The 19,847-nt window shown below is 44.1% G+C and overlaps 1 protein-coding gene across 1 annotated transcript in view; it reads right to left on the reverse strand.

The window, feature by feature from the left end:
* EFR3A (EFR3 homolog A) overlaps positions 1 to 19,847 on the reverse strand; it is a 2,300,516-nt gene that overhangs the window by 1,821,011 nt on the left and 459,658 nt on the right. The window contains exon 5 of the mRNA XM_044066245.1: positions 17,981 to 18,113. Coding sequence (XP_043922180.1) covers positions 17,981 to 18,113 — 133 coding nt within the window. The remainder of the gene's footprint in view (positions 1 to 17,980; positions 18,114 to 19,847) is intronic.

Raw genomic sequence — 19,847 nt, forward strand, 5'->3', positions numbered from 1 at the left:
ATATGTTGGGATGGCAATAGTTTTGACTTCTGAATGTTGACTGTGTATCCCAAGGCCTGCAGTAGATGCATGACATAGTCCAAATTTTCTTTTAAGGTTTGTTTGTTGTCTGCTTGTATGAGGCAGTCGTCCAGGTAGGGGTATATTTGAATCCCCTGCAGTCTGCAGTGTGCCACTACTGATGCCAGGCATTTCGTGAACACTCTGGGCGCAGTAGATAAGCCAAACGGCAATGCTGAGAATTGATAATGCTCTGTCCCTGCAAGAAATCTGAGGTATCTTCTGCAGCTTTGTCTGATTGGGACATGCAGGTATGCCTCCTTGAGGTCCAGAGTGACCAGCCAAGACCCCTTGCCCAGCATGGGAAGGAGTTGCTGCAACGTCAGCATTTTGAACTTTGGCACCATGAGAAAAGTGTTTAGAGTTGACAAGTCCAGTATGGGTCTCCATTTGTTTTCTTTTCTTGGAACAAGGAACAGTCTTGAATAAAATCCCTGGCCTTGTTCATGAGGAGGAACCCTTTCTATTGCTTTTATACTTAACAGCTTGGAAACTTGAGCAAGCGCCTCTGCCCTTTGATGATGTGGCAGGTTTGGCATGCCGTGTCTTATTGGTAATGTGTGGAAGTGGAATCTGTAACCTTTGTCTATCAAATCCAAAATCCAGTTGTCCTTGGTTAAGATATGCCAGTTTTGAGAGAATAAGGATAATTTTTCCGCCCAAAGGTGCTTCTCTTTGAACCTTTGTAGGCGGTACGAAAGTCAAGTCATTGTGATTGTCCTTGTGGTGCAGCTGAACTGTCTGTGCCACTTCTTTGATTTGGAGGTTGCCATTGGCGGCCCCTGTAAGATCCTCGGTATTGCCCTCTACCTCGGGCCAGTCTGCTTTTTCCCCTTTGAAACTTGTCTGAGCCGGGGAAGGACCAATTCTTTGAGGGCCAGTTTCTGCTGAATCTGGGTGGCTGAACCTGCAGGAAATCCTTGACTGTCTGTACTGACTTTGCTTTTTCCTCTATGGATTTCAGTACATCTTGTGCATTAGCACCAAACAGCTTCTGTTTTTTCAGAGGTGCATCAAGTAACTTTACTTTAACATGGTCAGGCAAAGACTGATCCTTTAACCAAGCATGTCTACGTATCACAGCCCCAGTCATAGCTGCCCTACATAAAGCTTCCAATGCATCATAACCACACTGAAGAAAATGGTTATTAACCTGCTGAGAGTTATGTATATGATCCTGCAATGCCTTTCTATCAATAGGCTCAGGAGAGGCTAACTTTTTCTGTAAATCATCCAGGAGAAAATCTTGGTACTGAAACATGTGGAAAAGGCAGTTAAGTGACCTCATGGCTAGGGTGGTAGAGGTATATACTTTTTTACCCCATCTCTCCAGGGACCTTGCTTTTCTGCCGCTGGAACAGGGTTTTTGGCAGAGGAGGAAGCCACTCCCTTGGGGCCCTGTGAAATAGTTTCTAGATCCACAGAGTGGGCCTTAAAAAGGTGCTTGTGAGTGTCAGGGAACCTATAATATCTGTCCGGCTTGACAGCAGCAGGAGGAAGAGAATCAGGGTTAGCACTGGAGTCAGAGAAAACATCATCCAATACATCCAGAACAGGTGGAATAGCCAAAGGTCTGTGCTGGGGAAGCTTGAGGAAGGTACGAAGCCTTTTCCTGGAGTCAGAGAATTCCTGACCCTGCCATTGAAAATGTTCCCTCATGGAATGCAGGACTTCACCAAAAGAGAAATCCTCTGGAGGGGAGGCAGAGGGAATTGATTCCTCAGCATCAGAGTCCTCATAGGCCTGGAAGGATTCTTCTTGGGTATCAGAATGCTCAGAATCCCCAGAGGCTTCATCCGAAGAGAGGTCGGCCGCCTGCTCAGTTCTAGGCCTTTTCTCTGCAGGTGGCTGAGAACCCCTGTCCGGATGAGGCTGAGTCCCCCTGATAAGGGAAATAAGATCTGCAGCCAGAGACATGATCTGCTTATCAGATGAAGGGGCCTGGACAGCAGGTTTAGGATGGGCCTTGGCCTGACTGGCGGCCTTAGCACGTGCAAAGGCCTTGATGGACATGGATACAGGAGGCCTAGCAGCCCCACGTGCAGGCGTAACCTTGTCCACAGAAATGGTGTCGGGTAGATCCAGAACTTCGGTTTCCGGAGGAAAATCAACAACCGGCACCGGAGAGATCTCCTGAGACCGAAGGTCGTGTTAACGCTGTGTCGTCGGCCTGGAGCGGTGGATTTACCACTTCCGAAGGGACCGGAGCACTAGCAGAGGGTTTAGAAGTAGCATCGGTAGTGGACGCGGGCCGAGGGTGTCGGTCCCGGTCCTTGCGTTTTTTAGCAGATTGGGTTGTCGGTTGATCCGACGGCATGATATACGCAAAAGATTCACCGAAAAAGTCCTCGGCGAATTCTGCCCGGCGCCTGAGAGTGCGCTTATTAAAGCAAGCACAGGCCGAGACGGCGTGGTCTGGGCCCAGGCAAGGAAGGCAGAGAGAATGGAAGTCCTTATGAGGTATTTGTTTACCACAAGACAAACAATTATTAACTTTCTCAATTTGTTCTGACATCTGCTGAGGCAAGAATAAATGTTCCCCAATGGGGTACTTAGCTTTTTAGATGACTTCGGTACTGAAAACACAGGAGCTGACGGACCGGCACTTGCGAACTGCTTCTGCTTCGGGCACCGCGCGGCAAGAAAGACTGAAGAAGATGGCGTCGGCCGATGCCTTTATACTCCAGCTGTTGAGACGTCGGAGAGGAGGCGACACCAGCCGACGCCGGACCCAGACTTTGGAATTCGGCCGTCCGAGGGCTGCCTGAGGCAGGACAACCCATATGTTATGACTGCAGTTGCATTCTTGAAGGACATCTTGTTGAGCCTCCTTAGGGGCTGGCTCCACGGCATCGGAAGTATCCCACACCTTTCAACTAACTAAATCCATCAGTTCGTCAAAAGGTGGAGACACCCAAGAGGCAAAAGTTTGAGACCCAAAAGCCTTCAAGTACACCAACTCCTCATCAGAAGGGTTAACACTGGGCCAGCCACACCTCTGCTTAAGGATCTCAAGGATATCCACAAAGGAGACATCATCAGAGGATGACTTGAGGGACCCTTCTGACTCCTCGAGGTCAGTGTCAGACGTCAAAGACTCATCCTGGGAGTCAACATGCTTCCGCTTCCATGTCTTCTTCCTGGAGGGCTCCTCAGAAGGACATTCTGGGGAGGTCAAGGAAGAGTGGGGGCCACCAGCCAGTGGCTCCTGAGGCTAAGGGTCTCTGCTGTCTCCGTAGAGAGTAGGGGCTGAGACTGAAGTGGGTGCTCTAGGGGGGAGAGTGTTGGTACCCTTGGTGGCAACTGGTGACTTGGACAGTACACTCATCATCTCGAATGCCGACCTCTCCGGCTCTGAGGAGCTCTCCCGCTCCTCAGAGACAGAGGATGCCATCGGCGCCAGAGCCATCAGCTCCGAGATTGATACAGGGTCCAAACTCCCCCTAGCCAAAGCACCTAGAGCGAGACTCGGAACCAAAGATAGATTCCAACCTTCCCTGTCAGCACCGACTGGAGAGCGTCGGCCCCTGGATACAACGGACGCCACCGAAAGTGTCGGAGCAGAGCTTGGCTCCGAAGCAACCGCAAGTGGAGCTGGAGCCGAGGGTTCCACCAATGGCACCAAGCCCTCAGACTCCGACAAACCAGCTTGGCTTGGAGGAGGAATAACAATCGAGGGTATAACAGGTTTCATAGGCTCCGGAACTGACTGGGTTGGAGCCGACAACAATTTAGATAGAGCAGACGACTTCAGCAGTCTCAGGACCACCGTCTTCACATCTTCATCTGAAAGGCTCCTGGAAGACCAGGAGGACATAGTCGGGAATCTTAATCTTGGAGGAATAGCAGGTTCCATAAATTCAGTGGTCGGCTCCGACAAACTAGGATCCGACCCTGTCACCACAATGTTGCTCTCAGTCGGCTCTGAAGGCAGTGGAGCTGATGAGGCTGATTTTGTCACTTTAGGAGGCGGCTCCAAGATAACAGCCGGTGCTGGAGAAGGTCTTTTTGAAGACTTAGACTTAGTGGGCTTCGAAGAAGAGGAAGAGCTACACAAGGCTTCCTCAAAGGAAGGCTTTAAAAGACCCTTTAGAATTAGCTTGTTCCTTCTCTCCTGTAATACTCTAGGGGAGAAGGCATGACAAAACAAGCAAGTCTCTTGCAAATGGATGGCCCCTAAGCAATAGACACAGACTATGACCATCCGTCAATGACATTTTTTGAGAGCACTTCATGCATTTCTTGAAACACGAAGGCTTGTGCTTCTTAACCTCTTTAGACATACACACAGATTAAAGGAGAACAGAAGTAAAAGGGAGGACTAGGTCCTCTAACTTAAACGGGCCTAGCCCTGAAGGAGGAAGAAACACCACGAGGACTAGGTCCTCTAACTAAAACGGCCTAATCCAGAAAAGAAAGGAACAGCTAGGTCTTCTAACTTAAAGAGATCAGCAAAAATTCACACACACACAGAAAACCCTTTCACACAGAAAACCCTGATTCTGCTAAAGATTAACAGAGGAAGCTGAAACTGGAGTTTCGAACAACGAACTCCTCCACCGTAACAATCAACACCAGCAGATAACCACCAAAAACCAAACTGCTCTACAAAACTGTAGACTGGAAAAAAAATGCTAGCGTTATCAAGCTATTCGCACTAACAATAAGTATGAAACTGGTACACGGGATACCACAAAGCACATTAACAGGCCCAAGGCCAACGCTTGCACCAAAGGGTGCAAAGGAGCTAATTACCTAAGAATTAGAAACCTACACTAACAAATACTAATGCAACAACAATTGTACTACACTAATATAACTTTGAACAAGATTTTAAACAATGCAAGCAAGAAAAAAGTTAACACTTAGCCAGAGCCAAGAGAAGCGCAACCGAACTCGTCGACGCGGCAAACGAGATCTGGGGTTTGTAGTGGTGCACTATGGGATACCTGCTTAGCCACAAGCCAACCAGAAGTCTTTGAGCTTATAAATAGGCCAAGTCGGAGCCGAGGATCGGCTCCAAACCCATATGTAAAAAATGAAGGTGAGACTGGACTACACAACATCTACACTTATCCAAAGAAATTTGAGGAGGAGTAGATACATGCTTGGTTTTCGGTTTCTTTTTGACAGGAAAAATGGGGCCAACTGTGTTATTAATGGCAATAACTTCCTCCCCAGGGATGGGTACACCATTCTGGCAAAACACGGAAACCTTCCTAGTTCCCACTCCTAGGACCGACTCTCTCGCTCTCTCTCTTGCTCACTGAGGGGATTCCAGCAGCCACAGAAAACATGGCTAACCCCTGGTCCATAGTGGCTGTAGGTGCTACAACCGAGGGATCTAGAGTAAAAGATGAGTGGTCTGAAGTACAAAAAATGGGCACGGCAGAGTCACCCCACTTATGTCTGAGGCAAACTGCCAGCCTGCTGTGGTGGCAAAGGCTGTTTAACATTTTCCTTTTGTGGCTGGAAGAAGACCTAACTGTGGGACCAGTATTCTGTTCTATGGTCAAGTCGAAAATGATGCCTATTTCCCAGGAAGAGGAGCAACAAATGCCAGTAAAATTACCAGTCCACAAAAGTTACCTTCTTGACAGAAAAGCACAATTCAAAGCACTTTAAAACACTATGGCACACCCACAACGGAAAAATGAATAATTTCTGCACAGAAAATATGTTTTCAGTTAGTTTACAGTACTTTTAAACTGAATGAAAGAAATGAGTGCTCCATTTAAAAGAGAAAGTGTTACAGTCCTGAGACAGTCCATTAAAGAACAGCCCTAGCTTTAAAAAATATCAACAACATTTAAGAAACTGGAAGTTTCTTCCCCCAAACAGAACTTATTTGCTTAGCAAAGAAAAGCACAAGCTGACCACTGATCCTCAAAAGCCTCAGAAAAGCATACACTTCAGTGGCAGTAAACCTCTGGGGGCTTTGACCCCAGACTTAGTCAGCTCAGCAAGAGCTGCTCAACAGTTTTGGTATGTAGAAGGTGTCCCTGAAGCTTTGGAAGCTGTCCGGTTGTTACATCCTTGGCAGAATATAACCCACATAGCTAAGGCTACTTCAACAGTGATCAATATTAAGATCAGCTGATTCAAAAAGACATCCGTGAGAATAAAGTTTCCTTCCTCACCCCTCTCTTGGATATTTTACTATTATGATTTTATAACGTGGTAAATGTTTCTCAGTTTATGGCATTTGAAGATATGTTTTACTACATGTTTGAATATGCTGCATTTTCTAGTATTTTGTATAACTGTACCTTTCTTGTTGAGCTTTGCTATATAGTTTGTATAAACCTTTAACTTTTTTTTTTGTTTACATTCGGTGTATACAGTAACACTGGAATTTTACTATCCAAGACTAGAAGATACAGGTTGAAAGAACCAAAAAAACAGGAAAAAGTACAGTTTTGTACCTACCATAAATGTAGATGTCCGATAGATATGCAACTGCAGTCATAACATATGGGTTGTCCTGCCTCAGGCAGCCCTCGGTCGGCCGGATTCCAAAGTCTGGGTCTGACGTCGGCTAATGTCGCATTTCTCTCCGACGTCAGAGCGGCTGGAGTATATAAGCATCAGCCGACGCCATTTTCTTCAGTGTTTCTTGCCCCAGATGCCAGGTGCCCTCCAAGGAAGGCTGTAATCAAATTGGAAGACAAAAAACAGAATTCCAGACAAATAAGTAAGCAATAAACAGATACACCATAACAGATATCCCCAGCTAAGAGAAACAGGGATAGGAGTGGACCCAAGGCATAGAGGGGTATGGAGGGAGGGAAAATCCGACTGCAATTGCATATCTATCGGACATCTACATTTATGGTAGGTACAAAACTGTACTATGTCCTTCAAGAATGCAACTGCAGTCATAACATATGGGTAGAATACCATAGCTTAGCTGGGGGAGGAGGAATGCTCTAGGAAAGAGATGGTGTGGCAATCAAACCCTGCAGGACTGCCGAAGCAAAGCCTGCTCTGGATCTGGAGTATAGAGGGAGATTGTAGTGTTTGGAGAATGTATGCACGGAGCTCCATGTAGCAGCTTCTATAATGTCCTTTGTAGGCACCCCTCTTAAGAATGCTGTAGAGGTGGCTGTAGCTCTGGTGGAGTGTGGTCTGACATTGACTGGAACAATCTTCCCATGGAAGGAATAACAAAATCTGATGCAATGTCCAATCCATTTTGAAATAGTCTGTTTTGAAATTGCTTTTCCTTGTACTCCAGGGGCGTAAGCTACAAAAAGTTGATCAGACTTCCTACTGGTCTTGGTTCTGTCCAGGTAGTAGCGAAGTTGTCTGTGAATGTCCAAGGTATGTAACAGTCTTTCCCCTTTGTTCTCAGGATTGGGGAAGAAAGCAGGCAGATGAATAGCTTGATTTAAAGAAACCCTAGATACCACCTTTGGCATAGAAGTAGGGTTGGTTCTTAAGGAGACCCTGTCTCTGTGAAAGATTATGAACGGTGGTATTGCCATTAGGGCCTGTAGTTCCGAAACCCTTCTTGCTGAGGTAATTGCCAACAGGAAAGCTGTCTTCCATGAGAGAAATTGTAAGTCCACTGAAGCTGCTGGCTCAAACGGAGGTAGAGTCAGCTTTTCTAGGACAAAGTTGAGGTCCCAAGCTGGCACTGGAGCCTTTCTTGGTGGCTTAATGTTCTTGATTCCCCTGAGGAATTGCCTTAGCAAAGGATGTGAAAACACAGGCGGATCAGTGTTATATCTAGCTGAAATAGCTGAAGCATGTATCTTTATGGAAGAATATGAGAGTCCATTCTGAAGCATATCTGCCAAATATTCCAGGATGAGTGGGATGTTCAATAATGATGCATCATGTCCCTTGCTGGTATTCCAAATGCTGAATCTCTTCCATTTTGCTAAGTAAACCTTTCTGGTGGATGGTCTTCGAGCTTCTGTTAATATCCGCTGAACTTCCTTGGAGAGAGATAGATTGAGGTTATTCATGGGATCTCCCAGGCTGTTAGCTGCAGTGCCTGAAGGTTTGGATGCACTGTTTTGAAGTTGTGCTGAGTCAAAAGTAGGGGCCATTGGGGAAGGGCCCACTTCTTGTTGTGACATATGCTCCGTAGTAGTGGGTACCAGTGTTGTCTTGGCCAGTCTGGAGCTATTAGGATCCCCTTGGGTCTCTCTGCTTTGATCTTTAGTAATACTGTGGTCATCAGTGGCAGAGGTGAATTGTGTGAAGATCTTCGGGTGTAACCTCCACTCGTGTGGATCTATGAAATTCCTGCTTAGGCTGTCCGCCAGCACATTGTCTTTGCCTGGAACAAACTGGAATTGTAACTGTATGTTTAGGCTCAGTGATTTTTCCCAAAGATTCATTGTCAGTCTGCAAAGGGGGTAAGAATGGGTGCCCCCTTGCTTGTTTATATACCACATCACAGTGGTGTTGTCTGTCCGTATCAGTAAATGGCCTTGCTGAAGTTGTTGTCGAAAGGCCTCGATGGCATGCATTACTGCCAGCATTTCCTTTTGGTTTATATACAGATGTGTTTCCTTTGGAGACCATTGTCCTTGTATACATCTGCCTTCCATGTGCGCCCCCCATCCAAGGTCTGAGGCGTCTGTGGTCATAGTCTGTGTTATCTGAGGCTTTTTGAATGACATAGCTGTGTTTGCCTGGCTTACCGAGGCCCACCATAGGAATTCCTTTTGTAGGCATGGAATGAGCGGTATGGTTGTCTCTAAGTTGTTGTTGTGCTGAGACCATAGGCTTTTTAGGTACCATTGAAGCTTTCTTATGTGTAGTCTTGCTAATGGAACCAGGAGAATGCAGGATGCCATGTAACCCAGGGCCTGTAGGAATCTCCTTGCAGTCATCTGGGTGAGTTTTGCCAAACCCTTGAAATAATGAGTTAACTTCTCTTGCTTGTCTTCTGTCAGGTAAGCCATTTGAGAGGCCGTGTCTAGATTGGCTCCTAAGAAGGTTATTTGCTGGGATGGTTGAAGTCTTGTCTTTTGGAAGTTGACTGTGTATCCCAGAGCCTGAAGTAATTGTATGACATAGTTCATGTTTTTTGTCAACATCAATTTGTCGTCCGCTTGTATGAGGCAGTCGTCCAGGTACGGGTAAATTTGGATCCCCTGGAGCCTGCAATGAGCAATTACTGAAGCCAGGCATTTTGTGAATACTCTGGGCGCAGTAGATAAGCCAAATGGCAATGCTGAGAATTGATAATGCTCTGGCCCTGCAAGAAATCTGAGGTATCTTCTGCAGCTGTGTCTGATAGGGACATGCAGGTATGCCTCCTTGAGGTCCAGAGTAATCAGCCAAGACCCCTTGCCCAGCATGGGAAGGAGTTGCTGTAGAGTCAGCATTTTGAACTTTGGTACTATGAGAAAAGTGTTTAATGCGGACAAATCCAGTATTGGTCTCCACTGAGTTTCTTTTCTTGGAACAAGGAACAGTCTTGAGTAAAACCCCTGGCCTTGTTCTTGTTGTGGTACTCTTTCTATTGCTTTTATCTGAGCAAGCAGAGAAATTTGCTTGATAGCCTCTGCCCTCTGGTTTTGTGGTAGGTTTGGCATGCCTTGTTTTCTTGGTAAGGTATGAAAATGGAACCTGTAACCTTGGTCTATAATGTCCAAAATCCATTTGTCTTTTGTCAATCTGTGCCAATTGTCTGAAAACAGAGATAATTTTCCGCCCAAGGGAGCTTCTATTTGCTCCTTGGTCGGCGGACGAGGAAAGTCATTGAGATTGTGCCTGTGGGGCAGGGGAGACCCTGTGTGACTTCTTTGGTTTGCTGGCTGCCATTGTCGCCCCCTGTAAGGACCTCTGTATTGTCCTCTTCCTCGGCCACGCCTGTTTTTACCCCTTTGAAATTTTTCAGGATTAGGAAAGGACCAGTTTTTTTGAAGGCCAATTCCTGCTGAATCTGGGGGGCTGAACCTGGAGGAAATCTTTGACCGTCTGAACTGATTTTGCTTTTTCCTCGATGGACTTTAACACATCTTTAGCATTAGCACCAAAAAGCTTGTTCTTTTCCAAGGGTGCATCCAGAAGTTTTGCCTTAACATGATCTGGTAGAGGTTGTTCTTTAACCATGCATGTCTACGAATGACTGCCCCTGTCATAGCTGCCCTACATGAAGCTTCCAATGCATCATATCCACACTGCAGAAAGTGATTGCTGACTTGCTGAGAATTATGTACAGCTTCCTGCAAAGACTTCCAGTCTAAAGGATCAGGAGAGGCCAATGTTTTCTGTAAATCATCTAACAGGTAATCCTGATATTGTAACATATGAAAGAGGCAATTCAAAGCTCTCATAGATAAAGTAGTGGAGGTGTAGACCTTTTTCCCCCATCTCTCTAATGACCTAGCTTTCCTGTTGGAAGGCAAGGGATTTTTAGAGGTGGAAGCTGAAACACCTTTAGGTCCCTGAAAAATAGTTTCTAAATCAACAGTATGGGCCCTGAATAAATGGGAATGCGTTTCTGGGACCCTGCAATATCTGTCTGGCTTGGCTGGAGCAGGAGGAAGAGAATCAGGGGTAACACTGGAGTCAGAATATAGATCATCCAAAACATCAAGCACAGGAGGAATAGCTAAGGGCCTGTGCTGGGGCTTTTTAAGGAAGGTTCGAAGGCGCTTTCTGGAATCAGAATATTCTTGGCCTTGCCACTTGAAATGTTCCCTCATGGTATGCAGAACTTCCCCAAAAGAAATATCCTCAGGAGGGGAGGCCGAGGGGATGGAATCCTCTGCATCCGAGTCCTCATAGGTCTGGAAGAGCTCTTCCTGGCCATCGGAGTGGACAGAGTCCTCAGAATCTTCATCTGAAGGGATAGGGTCAGAGGGTTCAACCCGGGGCCTCTAATCAGGAGGAGGCTGGGATCCTCTCTCAGGATGGGCCTGTGAACCTCTAATCATGGAAATTAAGTCTGCGGCCATAGACATGATTTGTGTCTCAGGAGTAGGCTGAGGTAAGGCTTTAGCTGTAAGGTGCTTGGTCTTGCTGGCTGCCTTAGCCCGAGTGTAGGCCTTAATAGACATGGCCATAGGAGGCCTGGCAGCTCCACGTGCAGGAGTGACCTTATCTACAGCAATGGTCTCGGGCATTTCCTCGGTTTCAGTATCCGGAGGAAAATCTATAACTGGCGGAGTGGTATCTGGTATCGGAGTCGTCGGTATTGCGGTGTCTTCGGTTCGGAGCGGTGGAATAACCGTCTCAGGGGGAACCGGAGCACTCGCGGTAGGTTTTGGCGTGGAGTCGGTGGTAGACGCGGGCCGAGGATGTTGGTCCCGGTCTTTTCGTTTCTTGGGAGTTTGCGATGTCGGACGTTCCGACGGCATTGTATAAGCAAATTTTTCGCCGAAAAAGTCTTCAGCGAACTCCGCCCGGCGCCTGAGAGTGAGCTTATTGAAGCGAGCACAGGCGACACAGGCCGAGACGTCGTGGTCTGGGCCAAGGCAAGGAAGACAGTAAGAGTGGAAATCCTTATGAGGTATTTGTTTACCACAAGACAGACAATTATTAACTTTTTCAGTAATTTCTGACATCGGCTGAGGCAAGAAAAGGTCCCCAACGGGGTACTTAGCTTTTTTGATGACTTCGGATTCGAAGAATACAGGAGCTGACCGACCAGCACTTGCGAACTGCTTCTGCTTCGGGCACCGCGCGGCAAGAAAGACTAAAGAAAATGGCGTCGGCTGATGCTTATATACTCCAGCCGCTCTGACGTCGGAGAGAAATGCGACATCAGCCGACGTCGGACCCAGACTTTGGAATCCGGCCGACCGAGGGCTGCCTGAGGCAGGACAAGCCATATGTTATGACTGCAGTTGCATTCTTGAAGGACATCAATGCAGGCTAAATAAGAAAATTACAGTGCCACTTGTATCATTACTCCCCAAACTTGAATTGGTTCTTTGCATTTAAATCAGCACCAGCTGAGAAAAATCTACATGGAAAAGTTATGAAAAAGATGGGTAAACCTTACAGTGACCTGTCACCAGAGAGCTACACTTAGGGTAACTAACTGCCTTACACAATTGTATTGTTTTTATTTGTTAGCTTGCTAACTAGTTAGTTATTTAGTTAACTGAGATAGAATACTGATCCTCTTGGATATTTTTCAAGTTCACACAGGGTTTCTAAACTGCATTAGCATCAACATTTCTTCACTTGCCTACTTTTTTTGGTAACGGCAGGTCTTGCAGGTAACAAAAGTTTTACAGCAGGAAAAGTCTGTGTCACTATTGTGTTGCTGGAGATAAGAATGTACAGCCTTAACATAGATATCCTCAATCAAATGCACACAGTCTAGCAGAACTTACCTTTTATTTGCTTAGTGCTGCTGTGAAAATTGTTTAGATGAATTCTACATGTTAGACTACAAATGAAGCAAATCATGTAAGTGGTAGGAAAATTACTTTTATGTTCTTTGCTAACATTATTTAAGTGGTAGAAAAACTAAATTCCTTTTTTGAGTGAATGAAAATATAAGATCTGATGTTATCCATTTCATTATTCATCACGACTGGGTCTTGGATCCGATGTCGGATCCGAGCCGCCACTTTACAGACTTAGATTCAATGCTTGGGCTCCTCCCACCCCCTATAATCCCTTTCTACACTCTACCCCTCAGATCTTGATTGCCGCATTTATGCAACGGAAGTGAATCCTGGCTCTTAGCTTTCTTCAGGGAGATTTGTCTTTGAACTTTCTTCAATTAAGTGAGTTTTTCTATTCTTTTGGGTAGTTTAGACTTTTCTCTTCCTCCCCTCCCTTGTTTAGCTACTCCTAGTGTTAAGCTTGTGTATCTTTTCACTTCATTTCTGTTCTTTGAGCTTGGTGCCTTTTTTGTCCTTTCCCTTTTATATCTAGCAGATTTACGAACTTAGAAGATGAAAGATAAACTCCTTGGAAACACAGGAAAACCTCATACACTCGAGCTCCAACAGGATATAAAACCAATTGCGAATATATCAGAGTCTTTGCACAAAAACAGTTTTAATGGTTTACTTTTAAGTGCGGAACTTCACATACACTTTTCGTCAGGGCTCCTGCCCCAACTTCCTCAGAAAAAAGACAATTCGGTTACTGACTAATACACAATTTATATACATTTAAAATGTGTTAATTAATCAATTAAATTAAGTTAACATTGTAACCTGTTAAAATGTTTAAAGAGGCAACGTACTAAAACCACTAAGTTTTATTTATTTTATTTTACATTTGTTGACCGGGCTAGTCCAGCTGGAGAAATTTCCATTTTCAGTAGAGGCCCGGGGAGAAAAGCTCCACAGAGTGAGATACATTCAGAGATACATTCAGAGATAAATAATAAAATATAGTAACATACAGAGAGATTGTCATACAAAAATGTAATAGCAGTATTCATTATAAAGAAAATCTAAGAGTTAGTAATTGAGTTTGCAAGCAAACATTAAAAATAAAGGATAGCAAACTCTACTATATAAGTAAAAACTACTACAAGAGTTAGTTACTAAAACACTCGATACAATTGAACTCTCAATTAATCCATTGAAAAAGTACTGATAGATTAACATAGAAAGGAGAGAAGGTAAGGAGTATAAGGTAAGAAGAGAGTGAGGGAAAAAAGTGGGAAAAGTAAGAGGCGAGAATAAAAGGAGCAAGTACTGCAGAAAAGCGGGTGGAGAAGTAAAGGGATGAGAAAAGAAAGATGAAAAAGTAGGCAGAGCAGAAAGGAGAAAGAGAGATGGTTTTATTTAGGTAGTAATAGTGATGGACTAATCAGGTTTATTACAGGAGCAAAGCCAGTGATTTTGGAAATGCACTTTAATGTTCTGTTTGAAAAGAGGCAATGAAGTTATCTTTGTTATGCTAGTGGGTAACAAATTCCATTTTGTCCCTATAGCATTGGTAAATAGAGAGTCACCAGCATTGTTGTTTGATTTTGTAGAACTTGTCAGAAGTTTACTGGAAGAGCGGAGACAGTTGAGATTTTTATAAGGGGTTATAAGTTGTGAGAGTATGGGGGTATTTTTAGGTTGGTATAGTATTTTATGGGCAATGCAGAGTTGATGGATTAGAAGATAGTTTTGAAATTCTGGCCATCCTAGAAGTTTTAAGTTGAGGCAGTGATGAGTTTTATAGGGATTACCAGTAGCAAAGCGGGCAATGTTATTATAACAGGTTGCCAGTTTGTTAAGGCTGGTTTTTGAGGTTGGTGAAGATAGGTGCAGCATATAAAAGAGTTGAAATAAGATGAGAGTGAGCAATCCGTGTTCTGGTAGATGGTGTAAGAAAAGGTCTGACTCGATATAAGGATCCTATCTTTCTGTTAACTAGTTTTATGGAGTTGTTAATGTGAAGGTCGAAAGAGAGATTATTGTCAATTGTAATACCTAGCAATTTAGTTGAGGTGTCGGGTAAGATAACAGTGGCGCTGTTTGAGGAGATGGAGAAATGTAAGGGGGAGGTTCTAGATGTGGGAGTAAAAAGAAGAAGTTTGGTTTTTTTGGCATTTAGTAAGAGGAAACGGCTAGAGAACCATGTTTCTACTGTACTGAATACTTTTTGGGTGAGAGAGATTAGTTCTGGGGTAGATGGAGCTGAGCAGATGAGTGTCGAATCATCTGCATATTGAATGCAAGTTGCTTGAGGGATTATTGTTTGCAGATCATTGATGAAGAGTGAGAACAGAAGTGGGCCAAGGATAGAGCCCTGAGGAACTCCAATGGAAACAGGCAGGAGAGAAGAGATGTGGTTGTCCCAAAGAACAGCTTGTTTTCTGTTTGTGAGGTAAGATTTAAACCATTTAATGGCTGGGGCATCAAATGAGATGGATTCGAGAGTGTTCAGTAATAATGGGTGGTTTACCATATCGAAAGCTTTGGAGAGGTCAATGAAAAGGGCAGAAGAGAGTAGGTTGTTGTTTCGGTTTTGGTTAATAGTCTCTACAAAAGAAAGTAGGGCAGTGGTAGTACTGTGATGTGGTCTAAAGCCATGTTGGCAGTTTGCTATTATGTTATGTTTTGAGAGATATTGTACAAGTTGATGGTGGATACATTTTTCCATAATTTTGGACAGAGGTGAGAGGAGAGCAATAGGCCTATAGTTGGAGTAGTCAGTTGAGTTTCCACCTTTGTGGAGTGGGATTATATGAGATATCTTCCAGACTTCAGGGATGATTCCTTCTCTAATTGTCCTGTTTATAAGAATAGATATAGGATAGGCAACAACCTTAGCAGCCTTTTGAAGAAAAAGGGAAGGGAGTTTATCAGCAGAGGGGTGCATGGTTTTAGTTTGAGAAGAAGTCTGAGAATATATGATGTGGGGATAGGTTGTAGAGAAAAGTTGAAAGAGGAGTTGGTTAGTTTACTTAGAGGACAGAAGTTGTTGGCATTTAGTTGTTTAGCTAGTGCTTGGATAGTTTCTGTGAAGAATGAGTTAAGGGCATCTGCAGTCTGTTGTGGGGTATCTGGGTCTGCATTTAGTGGGGAAGGTGTTTTGGAAGTTCCTGGTGAGAGGAGTTTATTGATTGAGGACCAGAATAGTTTAGAATTGTTAATGTGGGTTTGTTGTAGTTCAATATAGAATTTCTTTTTATCGGCTAAAACTGCTTTTTTAGTTAGATTTCTATGCTGTCTGAAGAGTAGGAGATCTGTATTATTTCTGTGGGATCTCCAACTAGCCCAGACTTTATTCCTAGCGATAATAAGTTTTTTGGTTTCATGGGAGAGCCAAGGGGCAGTATTGGATTTCATTCTAATAGTACGTTCTGGTGCATGTGTGTCAAGAATGGATAAAAATATTTTGTTAAAATGTAGTACTGCATTTTCAAGAGGGAGTGTTTTTAAGGGGTTCCAGTTACATGCACTGAGTTCAGCTTGAAATAGGTCAGGATTAAAATGTTTGATGGTACGTATTTTTCTAGTAATGTGGGGATTTGGACAGTCAGTTTTTTCTCTTGTTATAAAAGTTAAGGAATGGTCACTAACATCGTCTGGCAAGGTTCCTACTTTATAATTAGTTTTTAGTCTGTTTATAAGTATCCAGTCTAATATGCTTTCTCTCTTGGTATGTTTATTGAGCCTAGTAGTCAAATTAATGGTTTGGGTGAAACCGTGAAGGTTAATATGGGATGAAGGATTATCTGCATTAATGCTATTCCAGTCTATGTTCAGGTCTCCTAGAATGATGGTTTCCTGTGGATAGGTAGCTGATATGCAACTAAGATACTCTTCAAGTATTGGTATATTGTTACCAGGGGGCAGGTACGTACAGATGATATGTATGGATTTTTTGGAATTTGATTGGAGTTTGATAATGATGGATTCTATTTTGCTATTTTGAGATGATAGGGGTGGAAGGCTAGTGATATTAAGATGGTTTTTAAAAAGAATAGCAACACCACCACCCTTTCTTTTGCTACGATCGAGTCTTACTATGTTATAGCCTTGGGGAATGATCTCAGAGTCTTTAGTGCTAGGTTTTAGCCAGGTCTCTGAGAGGCATAGAATATCAAATGAGTGTATGTGAAGGAGGGCATGTAGGTAAGGTACTTTGTTGTTTAAGCTTTGGGTATTAAGATGTCCGATTAAGAAGCTATTATTGGTTCTAGGCATATATACTGTGGGGGAAGAGAGTGAGGGGCCAGGGTTAGGGTGGATATCACCATCTTGAAGGGTAGGATTACTACATTTGATAACTAGGTAGTGTCTTTGTAAGGTTAGAATTTTATTTTTGTTATAAGTAGTTAGGACATAGTTGAGATGTCTAAGTCTGTGGAATTTTGGTAGTTGGTAATTGGGGGTAGATGAAGTAAAAGGATAAGACATAAGTGAAATGATAGATGCTGATGTGTGTTTATGTGGAAGGAGGGATAGAGCATCAAGTGATACCTCGTAAGAGGATAGCAGATAGACTGAGCATAGGGTGGAGAGTAGCAGGAATGGTAGTAAATGCTGGCTAGGCAGGTAGGGAGCCATGGTAGGATGAGTCTTGAGAAGTTAGAGAGGGCTAATAGAGTGTGTGAGAGGCAGGATGTAAAAGGGGTATTCTACTGTAGAGTAGATATAAAGATAAGATAGGAATAGGGGAAGAGTGGATAGTGAAGTGGTAAGGATTAAAGTGGGATAGTTAAGTGAAAGATGATGAGGGGAGGAATGTGAAAAATACAGTGGGAGTGTGTTGTAGAGGTGGGGTGTGTTTGGATGGGAGGAAGTTTGAGCGGGAAGGAGAGGGATTGGATGGGAGGGATAGGGGAGTGGCTAACAGTACTATAAGTGTAGCACCCCTGGGGGTGGGTGGGAATTGGGGGTAGGGAGGGGAGCGGAGTGAGCCCGTAGGGCGAACGGAGCGGGGACACACAACAGGAGGTGGAGAGAGGAGACAATCAGAAATGCAGGTAGGTATGGTAGGAGCAAACAGTATATGGAAGTATGGTAGGAGCAAACAGTATATGGAAGGAAGAGAAAGACAGGAGACCAAAGTAGACCAGTGGAGTAGGAATAGGTATGCAGGAGTAGGTAGAAAGCAAGCAGTAGGAGGTAAGGACGAGAGGGGTGAGGTGGAGCTGAGAAGTCTGGCAGGGTAATGGAGCAGTGGCAGCACTATTTGCAGGGAGATAGGCAGACTGTAAGATAGAAAATAGAGCTTAAAGGAGATATGGAATTAAACAAATAACTTTAAAGGCTGATTCTAGGCATGGGAAAAGATGATGGAGAAAGAGAATAAGGAGAGCGCCACCTAGTGGCTAGGGCAGGTAAAGAGAGGGAGAAGTCAAGAAAAAAGAGAGTAGTGTGGAGGTAGGAGAAGGCAAGAGTTAGGGGGTAGGGGAGGATATGAGAAAGGAGGGGTACTGGCTGCTAGGCACACAAGCACAGGGAACTAATGAACTCTATAGGTTGACTTGACCAGAGGCTAGTAAAACATCAGTGCAAAGCCCATAATGTACTTTTAGTTCCTTGATAGAGGAGTAAATAAGGGAGGCAGATAGTCTTTCAGTACTGTAGGCAAGGCAGGAATCGTCCGACACCTGTAGGGCGTGAGGCAGGTCAAATTCCAAAAGGGATAGAGCTAAGAAATGTCTATGGGGAGGGGAACACGGGTAGGGAGGGAAAAAAAAATAACAGTATTAGCATTTGTATTAGAGTAAAGGTAAGTAGTGAAAACAAGTAACAAGGAAAATCAAAGGTAAAACAGCAGAATAAACCTGCAATCTAACACAGATCAATATGCTTGACTGTTACAAAAGGTCACATAGGCAAAAAAAGCAAACATATAAATGACTTTTACTCTAGCAAACAAACTTTAAAGACTAGGTATATTATGTGACAATGCTCATAAGAACAGGCTGGTAATAGCCAGTATAATAGCATATATTGTGTCCCATTCGCTCCTGAGATAGAGAGGTAATAAGTGTTATAAGACTTATGGGCAATATAATGTAAGCCTGGTCAATTTAAGCTGTTGGTAGGTCAGCCACGCTACAGTTACAAGTACTGTAAGCTACTATGTTAGCTGTAAGGGGTGAACCAGAGCATTAAGCACAATGTACTGCTTAAAGTAACTATAGGGGTTTTAGCAGGGGTATTCCAAAGAGGACACCGCCTAGATTAGTAACGCTGACTCGCAAGGAGCATTTCGCGTTTTCACACAGCAAGGTCTAGTAAGGATCATAAAATGAAACAAAAAAATGGCAGAATGGCTACTTAAACACAAAAAACAGGTAATCGACAGAGGTGCCTTTAGCAACAAGCCAATTACTGCAAGGACATTTAGTAAGGCAATGGTAGTTAGCGTTTTGCTATGTTAGACACGCCAGGTGTAGATGTAGAAGCACCACGTGGGTGGTGCAGGTAGGTAGTAGCCGGCTATAACTACTGGAAGTCGGAAAAGCTCTACAGCAGTATAGGGATTAGACCCAGGCTGCTCGCTTACCCTTAAAGTCACTCTTAGCGTTGTTAAGAGTGCAGGAGAACCCAGATGGCAGTTTGCGTGTTTGCGATTGCAAACACGCCAGTTGAAGATATAGAGAGCACCACGTGGGTGGCGCAGGTAGGTAATAAAAGGCTGCAACCATAAAATAGTTGGAAGAACTCAACAACAGTATAGGGTTTACACCCAGGCAGCACCTTTAACCATAAGACCACCCTTAGCGTGGTAAAGAATGTAGGGGTAAAAATCAGGTTGCATGTGTTTGTAATGAAAAATAGAGACTGCAAGTCCATACGCTCAAAGAGCGATGAAAATATCAGCAAAGGCTATAAGATAGCATGTGTTTGCGATGAATGACATACTATAATAAATTAAGCAACAGGTTCTCCTAGTTTACAAACATCAATGCAGCGTTTCACAAGGCAGACAACAACAAACGTGCGACAAGGTCCATACGCTCAAAGAGCGATAAAAATAACAACAATAAAACAACAGGTACATGCGCGGATAACTTGATCCGTTTCCAAGAGGCAATGTGTAAAAAATTGAAACTGCAAGTCCGTAACCCAGGGTGCACTGTCTACAAGACACTGTTGACCTCGTCGGTTATACAGTAGCACAGCGTTTACATTTCAAGCAATTCAAAACAGCGAGTATACAGTATTAGGTTCAGTTACAAGGGCATCAACAACATCAATAAAATCCAAGCAGAGAAACCCTAGGTTACTGTAACCTACCAGAGTAAGCACACCAGAGCAGGAGCGCTCAGCAGCCAGGGACCAGGAAAGGTGAGATACCGAGAAAGGAGTGACGCAGATACAGGAAGGGGTATAAGTAACCTCACAGAGGATGATAGGCGGGGCGGGTGAAATGCTTACAAAGAG

The sequence above is a fragment of the Protopterus annectens genome, chromosome 3.part1 (assembly GCF_019279795.1).
Source record: "Protopterus annectens isolate FY-2018-M chromosome 3.part1, PAN1.0, whole genome shotgun sequence".
NCBI classification, from domain to species: domain Eukaryota; kingdom Metazoa; phylum Chordata; order Ceratodontiformes; family Protopteridae; genus Protopterus; species Protopterus annectens.